Source organism: Platalea leucorodia, assembly GCF_965183815.1.
Source record: "Platalea leucorodia genome assembly, chromosome: 24".
Classification (NCBI taxonomy): Eukaryota; Metazoa; Chordata; class Aves; order Pelecaniformes; family Threskiornithidae; genus Platalea; species Platalea leucorodia.
In genome coordinates, this window is record NC_138846.1 from 3,187,171 (window position 1) to 3,203,684 (window position 16,514).

Below are 16,514 nucleotides of genomic sequence, written 5' to 3' on the forward strand. Positions count from 1 at the left end.
CGCATTTGTACTGCCCATGTTAATACAAAACCACATGTGCCTTAATCCCTTCGCCCGTAGTCGAGTGAATAGCTGTGGACAGGGGAAGGGTACGGGGATGGGGGGTGGATGCGGTGCTTGGGGCCGCACTGCCTGGGCTCCCTGCTTCTGGCCGTGCCTGTGGGCACCTTCTTTTCTCTTTTTTTTTCATTGCTGGTGCGTCAAACTGCCCAACATCCCCCTCCCTGTGCTGTGTCCCGTGCCTTCAGCACCCGTGAATGCCGTGGGCTCAGCTGGCTGCGTCTGGAGTGGAATTAAATGCGCATTAATGCCCTCTCCATGCAGCCTGTCCCAGCGCCTGGGGGGAAGGCGGCCGGGCTCAGGTTGAGATGCGGCTCCCCCACCGCTGCCGTCCCCACAGCACATCTCCGAGGGCTTCGGCACGCAGCCCTGCAGCAGCCCCGCTCCCGGGCCGTGAGCTGGGCTCCAGGCCGGAGCCTGCGGCATTGCGGTGCCCCCCGGTGCTCCCGCTCCACGCGGTGCCTGTGCCACCCGCCGCCAGGGCCCCGGCTGCGGCGGGGGGCCGCGGCGAGCGCGGGCCTGGCCTGGTGCACCTCCGCCCTGGGGCAGGGCTGCCCCGGACCTGGCTGCGAAGCCTGCCCTGAGGTAAGGCCTCTCCCTGCCACCTGTTGCTGTATGAGGCCGCGTGACGTCACAGCAGTGACGTCACGGCACGGCGCCGCCGGGCACACCCCCCCCGTTGCCACTACAACTCCCAGAAGGCCGCGCTCCCGCCGAGCCGGACTACATTTCCCAGCGTCCCCCGCGCGGCGGGGGGGCGGGACTACATTTCCCGTCGTCCCCCTCGGCGGCGGGTGGGCGGCGCCCTACGGTGGCCGGCGCGGCGGCGGTCGCGTGACGGGCCGGCCGGGCGCTGCTCGCCAAGATGGCGGACGAGGAGGGCGAGGGGCTGCCGCGCTCGGCGGCCGCAACGCAGCGGAACGGCGGCGGTGAGGGGGCCCCGGCGGGGCCGGGCGGCCCCCGCGTCGTTCGTATCGTCAAGTCGGAGTCCGGTTACGGCTTCAACGTCCGCGGTCAAGTGAGCGAGGGCGGCCAGCTACGGAGCATCAACGGCGAGCTCTACGCCCCGCTGCAGCATGTCAGCGCCGTGCTGGGCGGCGGGGCGGCCGACCGCGCCGGGGTGCGCAAGGGGGACCGCATCCTGGAGGTGTGAGTACGGGGGGGCCGCCGCCCACCCTGCCCGGCCCGGCCCGGGGCTGCCCGCCCCCGCCCCGCTCCGCTGCGGGAGGGCCGGGGCTCTGGGGGGCTTCCTCTCGCCGGGGGCTTGCGGGAGGCCGGCGGGGGCCGAGCCTGGCTGGGGGGTGGTGAGGAGGGGCCGAGCCTGGCTGGGGGTCTCATGGGAGCCTGTAACGGGGGGCTTGGCCGCCTGCCTCTCGCTGGGGACGGGGGGCTCATGGGGGGCTGGTTTGCTCTCCTCTCCCCAGGGGCTCTGGGGGACCCCTGTGGGGGTGCCCGGGGGGGGGGGGGTGTCCTACGAGGAGCCGCGTTTGTCTGCCCAGGTGCTTTGGGGGCCCCCGGTGAGCGGGGCTGGGCTGGGCTTCTCAAAGTGGGGGCTTCGGGGAGCCCTTCCTGGGGGGCTGGGCCGGGCTGCTCTCACTGGGAGCCCTCAGGGGGTCTGGCCTCCCCTTGCTGGGGGCGTCGGGGACCCCTTACGAGGGGGCTGGGCCAGGCTCTCATCCCCGGGGACCCTGTTATACAGAGAGGGGTGTGGGCTGCCTATGTCGTCTTATTGAGGGTTTAGGGTACCTAACGGGGAGTTGTGGGCCAGCGTCTTCCTCCCTGAGGGATTTGGGGGACCCCTTTGGGGGTGGAGGGGCACAGTCTCCATCTCCTCGAAGGCGAGGCAGTCATTTTTTTAGGGGGTTCTTTAGAGGATCCCCTTCTTTGCCAGGTGTGTGGAGGGATTGAGGGTTGCAGCCTCAGGAAGGAGACCCTCCCTTGGAGCGTGGATCTGGGGTCCCCTTCACCAGCTCATCCCTGGGGAGATTCTCCCCCCACCTTTGTTTTTGGGGGAATCCCTGGGATTGCAGAGCAGGAAGGGCTCACAGGCAGCAGGAACATCTGTAGGAGCCATGTCCACGGATCTGCCTCCCTGCAGGGACCCCGGCTGGGAAGGGGCTGGTGGAAGGGGGTGGCTGCGGTGGGGAATTTGCCTGGGGAGGCACTGAGCTCCTGGAGAAGAGCTGTTCCCGGGAGAGATCCCTGGTAAGGAGGGGAAGTAGGTTAGGAGATGCGAAAGGAGGTGGCTGGAAGGAAGGGGGAGCTCGCCCTGGGAAAGTCTGCACAGGAGAAGGGCCCGTGGCTGGCAGAAACTGGTACTGGGCTAGGTGGGCTCACGGGTGTCCTCTTAGAGAGCCAGGACGAGGTGTGCGAGGGTGCAAACCCTTCTCCGGTGAGTGGGACCCTCGGTCTTCACCGTGGAGACCCTCCTGGGGAGGGCAGGGGATGCTTGCGGAGGGAGGAGGAGATCTGGCCGGGCAGGGTTGCCGCTGCAGGCATGGCTGGGCGAGGAGGGGGACAAAAAAAACCCCTCTGGGATGAGACGGGGATGCTCTCCGGGGCTGGTGGCCTGCCTTCCCCCCGCAGCCGTGCAGCTTTGCAGAAGGCAGCAGAGATGGAAATGCGTGCTCAGGGATGGGACCGGCAGCTTGGTTTTTCTTCCTCTTGGTCACCGGGACCTCGGGGTGTCCAGGGCTGTGCGGTAGCTGTTTCTCGACAGCAAGAATTGTAATGTGAGCCTGAAAACATCTTCCCAGGGGAATGCTTCAGCTGTGTTGAAACTGATCTTCCTCTCCCCCCCCCCCCCCAAAAAAAAACACAACTTAAACTTTGAGCCAGTGTCTGCGGACGGACATCGGTTAAGTCTCTCTGAGGGCTTTCTGTAGCCTCAGCCTGTCGAGGTGTATTTTTCTTAGCATGTTCCCCTTCGTCTTGTGGTTCTTGGGGTTGGTTCTGCCCGTGCTGAGCTGTACGATACCTCCTGATCCTTACGTATTCGTACTTCATGCTGAGTTGGTTAAGTTCAATTACTTATTAATTACAGGGATTTCGTAGCAGCAGGAATGCTTTGCTGCCGGTCTTTGCAGGCTGCAGTGTGTGAAGGACAACAGCATGTGTTTGGGCCCAGCAGAGAAGAGCTGTTCTGGCTAGCCCGTGGCTAGAGAGCTGGCTGTGCCCTGCAGAAAGCTTGCTGTTGGGATCTGGCTCTCTCCCGTGTGACCCAAATACTTTATGCTTCAATTCTTTCTGTGCAGAAGAGCCGTTCGGGGGGTGAATTCTGCACCTGGAGGATCCACTTGAGAGAACAGCATTTATTGACTGAGGGGAAATATTTTGTATGCCTTGCAAGGTGCCAAGCTGAAATTCTTCCTTGTGCCCGCTGTGGGGAAACATTTAAAATGCCATGTTTGAAATCAGAGGTAGGTTTTGAGGCTGGCGCTGGAATCGGGGTTTGGTCCCCAGTGTCTCAGCCGGCTCGAGGGAGGACCCGACCTTTAGTCTGTCGCCAAACCACGCAGCGGTGTTTGAAAGAATTAACACCTGCAGATAACGATGGCTAACGAGGGGGCACGTGGGTGTTTGCTCGAGGCTCTCTGGACCCCTGGCTTCCCCTTCCGCAGGGCAGGGAGCAACCGCGGCTGGAAGGACGGGGGTTTCCTCTTGCTTTATCTGCCACTTCTCATCTCCCGGGAGAAGTCGCTTTTAATTTGCCCATGTATTTTCTTGTAGCACTGCCAGGTTGGCTCTCGCCCTTTTCCAATATTGCCTATTGCTTTTGTTAACCTGGCTGCGTAAATCAGCCCCGGAACTGTTCCGTGGTACCAGCCATGTTTCGGCGGCGTGAAGACCCCGTGTCTCTGCACGCTCTGCCAACAGGACGCTAATTCTCCCTGTGTCTATTAAAATCCAACTCCCGCAAGTAAATCTTAGCACGGTTGTGAGTTGGAGTAGAAAACAATAAAACAAGACTCCAAAAATAGCTCTGATTTCCCTTCCTTTCCACAGCAGCACCCTGCGCACAATGGTGGGGGTGGGGTTCCCCGGGAGGCACGGGGGCCCGTCCGCCGCCGCCTCCCTGGCACGGCCGCGCTGCTGCCTGGTTCGCCTGCCCGCCTGGTTCGGCAGCCACCGAAAGCTGGACCGCGGCTCTGGAGCTGGGCGGTGGGGTAAGGACCTGGTGCTTCGGGCGGAATTGCTGGCTGCTCGGCGTCTTTGCAGATCTCATGTCGTGTTCGAGTGCCGAAAGCACGTGCGGGTTAGGTGTTCTCCAAACAGGCTGTTTATTTCCGAGCAGGGCTTTGTTTCCACCTCCTGCAACTCGGAGCAAACTGGCCTGGGAGAGAGGATTTTTGGAGCAAGAGCCTGAGACGAGATTCTTCCGTGGCATGCTCTTGGTGGAATTGCTGGGCTGTGCAGCAGAGTAATGGGGTATTTAGCCCACGGTAACTTGTCTGTGGGGTCTGTCGCCCCACATCTCTCCCCCAGCCCGCTCTGGACGTGCGCGGTGCTGGAAGACCCAGAGACCTCCCGTCCCTGCGTGGCCGAGGGCTCCGGCTGCGGTAATGGGAGTGTGGCTTTCCTCTGCGAGGTGGAGCACAAGCTGCTTCCCAGCCCTCAGGCAAAGCCAAAGGAGGTTTCAGGTGTTGTCTGAAGGGTTATTTAGAGTCCGGTCCTCACTACAAAGTCCTTTCTTGCCATCCTTCGCTGCATCACGCTCCCGTATCTAGCATCTAGCTCAGACCTCTTGCTTTCGAAGGCTGGTTTTGCAACACAGCTATGGCATGCTCTCTAATCTTCTTAGCTGGTTGTGTGTTTGTGGGTGTTGAGGGCATTGGAGACAGACAATGAAAGCTAATTTAGTTCTTGATTATCACCCTGAATGACAATCATAACTAATCTTGACAGGGAAGAAAATCTCACTAGCGTTTGCTCTGTTTGCAGGGAAGCTCGCTCAAAAATAATTGAACAGATAAAGAAGGGATTTGTTCTCAATATTATTGAACTGTGTGTGATGGAAAACTGGGCCGGCCTAGGTGTGATTACGAGGGTAGGGATACCGTGCCCCGCCAGACCGGAGAGGTGGTCTCCATCGCTCGTTCCTGCATCTGAAAAACATCTGAAATGGTCGCAGCACCGTCTGCTTCGAGGGAAGGTGTCGTACCCCTCGATACGGGATTTGATGGAATAACCCCCGCCGGAGACGGCTTCTTCCTAGCCCTTGTGGGGAGTGACTTGTGCCTGGCCTGCGGGGTAAAAGGCATTTCCCTCAGAAGGTTAAACTATTTATCTCTTCTTGGTCTGAAGTCTAATTTTGTGTATCGACTTGGGGCAGAAAAAGCTAGTTCTGCTTTGGAAAAGTCCGGAACGGTCTGTGAAAAGGAGGCAGCAGCTGTGTGCCCTGCTTACGCGCAGCGTTTTGCTGCTCACACAAAGGGCACGTTGCCAGAAAATCGCCTTACGAAGCGGTCAGCAGGCTTTACCTTGGCCAAAGTCTTCAAGGGTGTCTCTTTCCTTGAGCTCAGGCAGTTTAGGAAGCGGATCGAGTCGGTGTCGGAAGCTTTATCTTGCACGCCTGGATGGTGAGAAGGTGGAGGACGCACGGGGACGCGCGGCCCCCTCGCTGCTTCAGAGGTGGGCTGTTGTTCTGCAGCTGCAGCAGTGGGAACTCACGAAACGCCTTGAGTTTGGCTTGCAGCCTGGCGAACCTAAAACCCCTCTCATCACCAGCTGATAGATGTCTTTCCTCCCCCCGCCTCTTAAACACGCCGTCTTCCCGGTAGCGTTCCTGAATTCACCCCAGCCTTTCCGGGCTCCATCCCTCGCCTTCCCACCCACGTATTCGGAGCGTTTTACCGCGGGTCAGCACCTCTCCCCCTCTTACGAACAGGGCTGCTGAAGCGCGGGGTGTGGGGGGATTCGCCTGGTTAAGGCTGTAGATTAGAATTGGGAATAATTCGGGTCTCCTGATTGCGCCTTTCAGCCTGTGCTCGGTGTGCTCAATAAGGCTGGCGTTGGCTGTTTGAGCGAAAAACTGCGAATGTATCTTTTCTTTCTTGGGAGATAACAGCAGTGGGTAAATGAAGAACCCTCGTGTGCTGGGTTTTCCATTAAGCGTACAATTAGATAAATGCAAGAGCCTTTTTATCTACCCTAGTTTAACAGTTCTGCAGTATATTTAAAGAGAACTCTATGTGTGCCTAGGAACGGGCGCGATGACTGAAGCTGGAGAAATTTAAACCCGTTTTTGCCGCCTGCGCTCTCTGCTCCTGCTTTGTTCGGCTCAAGGTAACGAAGCGAATGGGTCAGTCCCCGCGGGCTCGGTGGGAGCGGCTGCCCCGCTCCTGATGGAGAGGAGCTGCTGGACGTTGGTGCCCGGCCTGTTACGGTGGCTTTTCTTGTACCCATCGTTTCCCTTCCTCGCTCACCAGTCTGAGCACTGAGGAAGCAGCGACGGACAAAATATAATGCAGGGGGAGAGTTTCCTTTTACCGGGATTCAAACCCGCGCTCGCAAAACGCGAGCTGCAGAGCGAAATGTCATTGAGCGGCCTCGTGAACACCCGTACCCCAGGCTGCTGTTGGACTGGGATGCCGTTTCGAAGAGCTGGAGCGCGAGACCCTGCTGGGCTCTTCGCTGACATCTCTGGAGGAGCATCTCGTGACGGTGGTTTTCAGCGTGTGGTCTGCAGAGTCCTCGGGGGCTCATTGATGTTGCTCGGAGCTCTGTGAAAGAGCGCGGCCGGGAAACCAAAGCCACTGTCACAGGCTTGAGCTTGGTCGTCAGCAGCTTGAGCTGAGCCAGAGGAGAATCTGGGCCTACAAAAGGAATAGATAAAAATCATTGGTTTGATGTCGGTCAGAAAGGTTACGCGTAAAAGTCCAGCTCGGTCCTAGCACCGGGGCCTGCGGTCTGGCAGCCCTGTCCATCTCTGGTCTTCGCAGAGTGGTTTTGCTGGTGGTCCCGGGAAGGCAAACCCAAGGAAGCCTTGACCTAAATCGTGTCTCCTGTTGCTGGTGTAGAAGCTGATGGCAATTAACTGCTCCTGAGTTTCCAGGGTGGATTTGATACAGATTTGGTTTCTGAAGTGTAAACGTTGTTCCTTTTTCAGCAAGACTAATAGCTCAGTACTTGTTTGCTTTTCAGTAATATTTAGTTTTTAACCTTCTGAAATGTTAACATTCTTTGTCTTCTTTCAGGGCGTTTCAGAAGTGTTAATTTGCAAGGAATCATTGCTCTCGCGATTGGAGCGGTGAATGGCGGTGGCAGTGTTTGCCAGAGCAATGTGTGTAAATATGCACAGGGACGTTAAAACTTCCTTAAAATGTTGTGAGAGGCTTCTGTGAAAATGGTAATTATCCCAGCCTTGTTCTGGTCTCTCCCACACCAGAGAAATAGGAAAAGTCACTGGAATTGCACTTGTTAGTGTCTTCCTGGGGTTTTTTAGTCTGTTTGGAATAATACTGGACAGGGTCTGGCTTGCTTAGCTGTAAAAGAGGAAGGCTGGCTTCCCTTCTTTTGGGCGGTTAAATATGGGGAAATACTGCTTCGGCCTCAGCTGAGCAGCCCTGGGATGGTTCAGTTTGAGGAAGGCTTGTGCCGACGGCTGTCTGGCTTGGGAGGCTGAGCAGCTCGGGGGGAAACACGCTGCCTGTCGGGGAAACCGTTTAGCTTGAATGGTCTCCGGTGTCTCATGCAACTGAGAAACTTAACGCTCCTCTGGGAGCAGCTGCGAGGAGCTGGGTCTGTTAAAGCTGCTGTGGCTCGCTCGGGCGAGCGCGTGCCTCTCCCGAGGAGCGGTGAAGGGAGCTGCAGCGTCGCAGCAGCTGCCCCTTTGCCAACGCACCCCGTAAGGTGTCGGCGGCAGCGTTGCGTGGAGCTGCTTCGGTGTTTGGCGTTAGCTGGATTTGAGAAAGGAGAGGGACGAAGACGATGAAGCGCCCGTTTCTGCAGCTGCTACGGCAAGCCTGGAGAAGCTGTCCCACACCGCTGTGTCCAGTACGCTCATTAGCTGTTCATCTTTATTCCCAGAGCCTCTCCCGAGGAGGCTGCTGATCCCTGTGCCGACTGCCCTTGTCGCTGAATCTCATCTTCAGCGCTCTTCTTCCTTCATCAGCCCTTCTCAGAGCAGAGACTAATCTGTCACCGCTGCTGTTGTCTCAGCACCGCGCTTAAAATCTCTCCCGCAGCTGAATATTGGCGAGAACCTGTGTGCTGCAGAAGAAGCAGGAGTGCAGGGAGCTCCCTGGTTCCATATTGAATTTTGTGGCCTTAACGTACAGCCCTGGCAGAGCTGGAGCCAGCTGCGTTTTGAGCCGAGCGTCAGGAGCTGGAAGACGCAAGGTGGGGGGAGATGGGGACGCGGCAGACCGTCCCCATTAAAGAGAGGCGACATGTGAAGTTGTGGTGCGACTGGCGGCTGCCCCATCTACACGGCAAGGCTCTTGCCAGCCCGGTTCTGCCGCACGGGGGTGGGAGAGCGGTGCGACGCTCGTTTTACGCAGGTTTTGCTGGTCTTGCCTTGACCGCAGAGCTGGGCTCTGACTTGTGCTTTGCTGTGCTGGCCCTGCCGATAGCACGGGATGGCTGAAGGCGCTCGTCTGCTAAAAAGCAAAGCCTTAAAGATGACTTGCGTAGTTTCTGGGGTGTTTTTACTTGCACGGTTTGTCGGCCTGGTCAGTGCTTTGCCTGAACAAAGCACAAAGGCAGGCTGTGGTCTTAATCTCCAGGAAGCTTATTGCAGACTTTCTTGCAGTAAATTTCCTTGTCATCTCTTGACAGACAGAGAGTTGGGAAATTTTAAGAAGTCTTTGCAGAAAATGAGTCATTCGGCGTACAAATGGGAGAAGTGAAATGTTGTTCTCTGTGTCTTGGGTATCTTGCTCGTTAGCGTCGGCATGACGGGGAATTTTGCTTTGTTGAACACACGCTTCGTCCTCGTGGTCTCCCGGTGTTGGCCAGCAGTTCCTGTTCTTGCCGAGAACACTTGCCGATAGGTGTTCCCGGGTTCAAACGCAGCTGGTGAGCGAGACGTTTTCTGCACCGTGCTGGCGGAGAGAGCAGGTTTGGGGGAGCACGTGGGGTGCTCCAGCAGCTCGTCGTCCTTCCAGCCAGGGGACCGTGCCAGCCCGCAGCCGCTGCTCACCATCTTTGGCCTAGTGCTTTGGAAGCTCAGTCTCAAAGAGGCTTTTAAATTCATTACGGTGAACAACACCGGCCTGCTCTGCCCCCCAGCAGGTATTTTTTGTGGCAGGAGCTTGCCGAACCACAGGCTGAAGATCTTTTGTTAAGCATAACCTGCTGTAATTCCTGGAGCTTGGCTTCCCCCATAGCACCAGGCAAGCCCCGACGGGCGAGTGCCGGGGCCGGCAGCGCCTGATCTTGCCCCACGCGTGCCAGGGTTTCTGCCCTTGCAGCGGTGTCAGCGGGCAGCAAAGCGTGCCGCTGCCTCGGGTCGCAGTCCGGAGTCTCAGCCCAGGCCTGTCTTGGCAGGCGTCTTTGCCGGCGTGCCGGACTGCGGCACGGGCGTGTGTTCCCTCTGCCGCGGGGAGACGATTGCCGACAGAAACGTGGTAACGAGTGCTTTGGGGTTATGTTGTCTTCAGCTTGGCCGACGTGAGCCCTTAGTCACGGTGAGCGTTGAGCTAGACCAACCTTAGCCAGCACCGGGAGGAAAACAGCTTCTTCCCGGCTCCCTGGGGGGACGGCGAGAGCGTTTGGGAGCCCCTCGGCAGCCCTGTTTGGGTGGGGATGCTCCTGCCAGAGGGGCAGCGTGAGAAGGCTCCGCATTGCCCGGCCCAGCAGTGCACTGAACAGCTCCAGCATCGCTTGTACCCACCGACTTCAGAGCTTTTCCTGCGGTAACCTTCCCGCGAGGCAGCTCGCGTCCCTGGCAAGGCAAGGAGGGAAGGAGGCTCGCCCGCCGTCCTGCAGCGGACAATGACAGAACCTCGTGCTCCTCTTTGAGCCGCATCCACGTTTGGTGGTGGACAGCTGGGAGAAGCGATTTGTCGGAGACGGTTGCTCCTCGAGCGCCGCTGAAGTCTGGCAGACCTGGCCGGGGGCTGCGTGTGCCGGGCCGCGGTCCCCACCCTGCAGCAGTTTGCTCCACCGCGAGCGCAGTTCCCCTCTATTTTCCCTCCCGCGCAGAAGAGAGCCGTGTGCCGCCTGCGGTGCCTCCTTCCTGGAGGGAAGGATTCGTTGGATCTGGTAGTCATCTGCCGCCGTTGGATCTGGACGTCCTTTCTGTAAGGTATGGAGGGACCCAGCCCTGCGGTCAGCTCAGCAGCCCTCTCCTGGGACCACGCCTGTCCCCTGGAAGGCTAAAGGTAACGCCTGGATCTTTTTTCCAACTCCAAACGGAGGCAGAAACTTGAGGAACAAAGTACCCGAGTGTCCCGTTGTCTTGGGAAAAGTGCATTCGGCTCTCGGATCCCGCAGGTCCGTGCTGCGCGAACAGCACGTCGTTCAGCTGCGCTCCTCCCGCCTTTCCGGCTGCTCCTGATTTGCCTGTGTCGTATGATTTACCGTTCCCTTTCTTCGTCGGTTCGTCGATGATGATTCCAGCCTGAGTTGCTATGGTGACTTTATTGCCAAGGTGCGAGTCCTCCGGCCCCGCGCGCCTGCGGTACCGACGGCTCCTTCCCGCCGCTTGGCACAGCGGAGGGGCGAGCAGGCTGCTGTTAAAGCAGCATCCGATGGTAGAAAGAAGCCTGCTGGGAGCGATGGAGAGCCGGCAGTGGGTGTTACCGGTTTTTGTGAATGAAATGATGCCTTGCAGTCTTACTGTCGGGAGTCCCAGGTCCTGTCCTCGCCCCCTCCCAGGGTTTGGTGTCGGCTCGGGGAGGGAATGGGTGGCAGCAGAAGTCACCGGGGGCTGAGGAGGGTGTGGGAGAGGAGGAGGAGGAAGCTGGCAGCGTGGTTGTTCTCGGTCTGCTGCGTCCGAGGTCTTTGCTGATGGGAAGTTAAGCTGAGGACTTAGTTCCAGCCTAGCTGGGCTGAGTAACTAAAAACCAGCCTTGACTTTTGTGGACTAAGCAGGGAGTCCTGCAGCCTGGGTCATCCCAAAGCCCCTGCTGCCGGCTGGAGGGGGGCTCTGCCTGTCGCTGGCTGGAGATGAGCTCGAGGCCGAGCGTGGGACGGTGACTCAACTCCCCCGCCTTCGTCCTTCTCTCTTCAGGGCAGGACTGGGCCACGTGGAGGAGAGTCGTTATGGCCTGCCGTCCCTCCTGGTGTGGGCAAAGAGCAGCCTTCACGCAGCTGCAGTCTCTGGCTTTTCATCCCCATCCAGCAAAAATCACCCTTGGGCAGCGGTGCTGTGGGACTTTGTGGACTGGCTTTAATTCTAGGCGAGCGGATGTGATCTGGGATAAGCGAGCAGCACACGAGCATCGGGCAGGTGCAACAGAGCGAATGTCACTTTAATGTGACGATGTTGGTGGCTAACGGCTTGACTCGGTAACGAGGGCTGCCCTCTGTGACCAAATTTGCTGCTTTGGAGGCCATTTGGAGGCGAGGAGGGGATTTTCCCTCTTCCCGAACGTAACGGCCTCGTTGCTGTGAAAGCTGTGTACAGCTCTTGAGCACGCTTATCACGCCCAGGGGCTGCATCCGAGGGTTGCTTCGTTATCCCTTCCCTGACATGGTGCGGGAGCTCGAAGAGGGCTGATAACCACCGGTGGTGGCCGAGCTGGGGGAAGCTTTCTTGTCCAGCTCCTGGCAAAGCGCGAGTGCTGCCTCTGGCTCACGAGCACGGCTTGGGGCTTTTTTAGACTTGGTTCGGAGCCTGGGATCTCTCACCCAGATTTGAAAGTCGAGATCGGATCTTTCCAGGGAGATTCTTCTAAGTAAAAGTCCGATAAGAAATGATCGATGTGAAGTGGTGAGAGCTGTTCTCTTTCATTTGAGAGCTGGGATTGAAAGCTAAATCCTGCGCTTGATTTAAGGCAAGTTGGGATGGTTCTGTGACCAGCGCTGCGTCTTCGGCGGTGAGATGATGGCAGTCTGTTCCCGGGCTCTGCGAAGGAGAAGCTGATTGCCAGAGGGAGTATTTGAGAGATTTGAGAGCCCTTTCCCCCCCTGCGCGGCCAGGATTCGTGGCTGGGAAAGCGCAGGCTGCTTTCCTCGTGCAGTCCTCTGAAGCATCAGGTCATGGCCGTAGCCAGCAGCACGGAGTAAGGGCGATGCTGGGCTTTCTGGTGGAGAAACTTTTCGGTGCGAGCGAAGACAAATTGGGGTGGTGGCATGGTTGCCAGCGTTGCTTCAGCAGCAGTGAGAAACTCCTTGGCTCGTCCCAAGCGGCCGCTCGGGAAGCAGAGGCGAAAAGGGAGCTGTCGTGGCCTGCGGGCTCCCGGCAGCGCTGCGGGAGCGCGGCCAGGCTGGCTGGTGGGGATGCCGTGGGTGAAGCTCTGCCTGTTCCTGTTTACACAGGGAATGCTTCGGATACCAAACTCTTCGCAGAGATGCTTGTGATGACTGCAAGTTTATGGAGACTCGCTACTAAATTTAGCTCTTATCAGGAGGAAAACCAGGCTCGTCCTTTTCCAGATTTGGTAGAGAACCGAACAGCTCTCTTTGCTTTGAAATCAAGTCGTAGGTCCAGCATCTTCCCAGGCTGGCCAAGGCATGGTCTGTATCTTCTGGGCAAAGCAAGACCCAGGCGACGGTTAACTGAGCTGGCAGGGAGAGCAGGGACGTCAGGAACGCTTTGGAGGTGGCTTGGGTATGTCTTGGGTCTTCAGAGCTTTCTGGGGGCTCCTGGAGGGCTTGGGGCCGATTGTGGTCTTGCGATCCCATAGCATCGCTCCTGGGCTGTTTGGGGCAAGACAGAGCGGTTTGCCTGGAAGGAACGCGCGTCTCCTTTGCGTCGCACCGGAGCGGGTGTGCTCGTGGGTGCTGTGTCCCGGCGGATGGGAGCACCAGCTTCTGAAATCACTTACCTTTGCTCTCTGAGCCTCCTTGCCTGCTTTCTCACTCCTGTTCACCTGGAAGCCTCAGTTCGGGTTTAGGGACGTTCACTGAGGTTTTGGAGCTGTGGAGGATCGGGAGATGGGCCTTGCCCTCGCAGAGCGGTGCGTGCGAGGTCTTCAGTGGTTTCTCCCCAGTTCTGCGGTCCCCTTGCGTTTGCCTTTAGCTGACGGGAAAAGGCTCGCTTCTGGGTACGAACGTGCCGTGGCGTACCGCTGAGAAACGGGAAAAACTGCAAAACCCGTTTTAAATATTCAAGGGGGTGCACGAGCCTTGCGGGAGTTCTAGTTGTGTCTGAAGTCTTTAAACATAATTCAGTAACTAATAACGCGAAAATCATCAATAGGTGATTAGCGATAGAAAGATGAGCGAAGCTTAGGTCGGAGTGAAACTGGAGCAACCAGAGCAGCTGAGGCGGGAGGGATTTTCAAAGGAAGGAGACGTGTGCTGGATCTCGGGGCTGGTCCTGGCGCGGTTTGAAGGCTCTGCAGTCACCTCTGCCTTGCTCACGGCTTTTCTGCTTTCTCTTTTGCAGGAACGGGGTGAATGTCGAAGGAGCAACGCACAAGCAAGTGGTGGACCTGATTCGCGCAGGAGAGAAGGAGTTAATTCTGACGGTGCTGTCCGTGCCTCCCCACGAGGCAGATAATCTCGATCCAAGCGATGACTCTTTGGGGCAGTCATTCTACGACTACACAGAAAAACAAGCTGTGCCCATCTCCATCCCCACGTACAAGCACGTGGAGCAAAACGGCGAGAAGTTTGTGGTTAGTATCAGCTTGGATGGCGTTTTCTGGAGACGGGATGTGTCTGCCCTCCGAGCTGGCGTGCTCCTTGCTGGTAGTGACAATTGGTGGCAACGCTCTGTTTGTCTTCGGGATGGAGGCACGTAAATTTATTGTTGACTGGGTTTGACACTGTCTTACTGAGGCTTGCCCATCTCCGCTCTTACTGTGCTTGGCTATTCTTTTACAGCTGTTTCCTATGGGCTGGGAAGCTTTTTTATTAATGGATCTGGAATAGCTTGATCTCTTGTGAAGATTAAGTAGGAAGTTATTATTTTGTTCATAGAAGCTTTTGTATTTGTATCTCCTGTTTTACACCGAGTGTTAAGGACATCTGTGATAGATGCAAAAGCAAAGGGAGCAGATGTCTTGAAGCGTAGCTTCCCATCTCCAGAATTTCTTTTCCCTTTAGGGAATGTCGGGGAAAATAGCTTTAAAAAGTCTTTTTCCTTTGGGTTCCCTGCCTCTTCTCTTGCATTTACTGGGGAGGCTGGCAGTCTTTTTCCTAGATGCTGTGATCTGTCATCCGAGTACCCAACACGGGTGCATCCTCTGAGGCTTAAGGTTGATTCTGGCTGAACAGGGATGGCTGGCGGTGGCTGGTAAGGAAATGTGTGGAGAGGGACCCAGAGTGGGTTGGACAAAGACGCTCGTCTGCAGAACTGTTTCTTCTTGCAACATCTGGGGTGTATTTAACCTCCTCAGTCGGCCTGGCCTTGCTTAGCTCTTCTGCTTCCTCGCCTGGCTGTGTAGTGTTCACGGATGCTCAGCTTGCACGCTGTCTCAGTCGCCCCGTCCTCCGGCGCCCCGCGTCTCGCTGCGGGCCGCTGCTCTGAGCGCGCTCGGGTCTGCGCTGCAGCGAGGGTCAGCAGAGCCTGCGGCCGATCCCCAGCTGCCTCCGAGTCTCAGTCAGCGGCTGGTAGAGACAGAGGCAGCCACAAGGGCGGTATTCTTCCCCCTGCAAATAGCTGCTTATTGTCAGGAGCGCAGTCCTACCCGTGTCCAGACCACGTTTTTCTTCTGCTCTGTGTGCTGTCTTCGTTTTTCCAGAGGCAGGGAACTGTGCGGCCATCGGTGGGGGTGGACGATGAGGTGGAGGGACTTGGGATGAGACGACGAGTGTTGGGTGTTTTAATTATGCTGCTGCTTTGACTCGCGGCTGGAAGATTTGTGCCGTACGCTGGCTCCCTTCGCCCTCCCAGACCGGGAGGTAGGTTTGGCTGGAGCAGTCGCCCTCGGGACACAACTGCGTTGCAGTGTGAAGTGCCGGGAGAGAGATGACAAACTGGCTCATCACTTTTTCCTCTCCCAGCTGAGGACGCAGGCATTTTCCCAAGGAAGACACAACCAGCGTCAGTGTTTCAGAAGCAACGTGTGTGTGAGAGGAAGGGTGGAGAGGGTTCAGCAGCGCTCGGCTCGCCAGAAGAGTCCGGCTGCTGTGCAAAGCGTGTCACTTCACCTGCCACCCTGGCCTGCCTGTCTCTGAAGGGGACAGATGGGATCCTTGTGGATCCGCAGCCTCGCGGGGAGCATGGGCTGCGCCCTGCTGTCCCAGCCCGGGCGGGATGCTGTCGGATCAGGTGTGCCGTACGGGGCAGGAGGAAAAGGGTCCGAGAAGCCAGAGGCTCTTAAAAGAGCGCAGTGCAGGGGGGTCAGAGGGAGCCTCGTCACTGGACGGGCAGTGGCTGCCGCTGTTCGGAGGTAGCCCTGTCCTGGCGCCTTCTCCCGAGGTGACGCCGGAAGGGTTGAACGCGTGCTGCTTTTTCAGGAAAAAGCTGTGGTTTTGTTGGAGCAGTTTCCCCTCGCGAAGGTTGTCGGGCAGGTACCTGGAGCGCAGGCGTGGAGGGGGAGCGAGCTGGGACCGCTCCGAGCCCTCATCTGGGGAGCAGGCTGGGGTTTTGTCTTCCGAACGCTGCTGAAGCTGCCCTCGGCGCGTCTTGGGCACGCGCCTCTTGCTGGACACCGCCTCTGTGCTCTGCCAGCCCTTCGGCTTCGGGAGGAGGGCGGAGGGTGATGCTCCCCTCCTCAAGAGGAAAGGTTGCGGTTGCGAACGCTTCCCTTGTGCAACGTGAAAAAGCACGAACCTACTCTCTTCCCCACTGCACCCCTTTCCTCACGTGAGCTAATTAAGGTAACGCTGCTGTTTGGGACCTCCTTATCGCCGAGGGCATATTAGCAATGCCTAGATAAGAGCTTGTTTAACTTGCCTGCCAGACTGAGCAGATTGGCTTTAAAAATGGAGGCGGCTGGTTAATGAACGGGAAAGGAATTCCCTGAAGAGCATCGCAGTGCTGAGAAACGTCCTGCGACTGGGTTTCCCCTATTTGGGACCAGAGTCCTATTTCCTTAATGGTGTCCAGAATGAAACTGGAAGAGCGCACGCATAGCGAAGAAACTAGTTAACATGGGGTGCTCCTAAAGGATATGTAATGCTGCTTCTCCCCTGGTTTTCTTCTCCTCTTGGGGTAGAAAGGCGCCTTGAACTCGCGCTGATCCTGCTGCTCTCAGGTGGAGGTGGTAGCTGGGACATTCCCCAGCTCCAGGGATCGGCAGCAGTGTATTTAACTCTTCATACCAGTTTCTCATTCTAGCTCAAACCCTCCTAATTTAGTCTTGCGCTACCTGCGGGTCCGGGAAGGCAAAGCTCTTCCAGTTTGGATTTGGAAAACTTCCCTCCCTGCAGTGAGCCTCTTCTCCTCCCCGCAG

The 16,514-nt window shown here is 57.6% G+C and overlaps 1 protein-coding gene across 2 annotated transcripts in view; it reads left to right on the top strand.

Annotated features, from left to right (window-relative positions):
• Window positions 1–917: 917 nt before the first annotated feature.
• The window catches only part of SNX27 (sorting nexin 27), a 34,515-nt gene continuing 18,918 nt past the window's right edge, over window positions 918–16,514 (top strand). For both annotated transcript variants that reach the window (XM_082333142.1, XM_082333143.1), the window contains exons 1-2: window positions 918–1,209; window positions 13,559–13,790. In XM_082333142.1, the coding sequence (XP_082189268.1) occupies window positions 926–1,209; window positions 13,559–13,790 (516 nt within the window). In that variant the 5' untranslated portion in view covers window positions 918–925. The remainder of the gene's footprint in view (window positions 1,210–13,558; window positions 13,791–16,514) is intronic.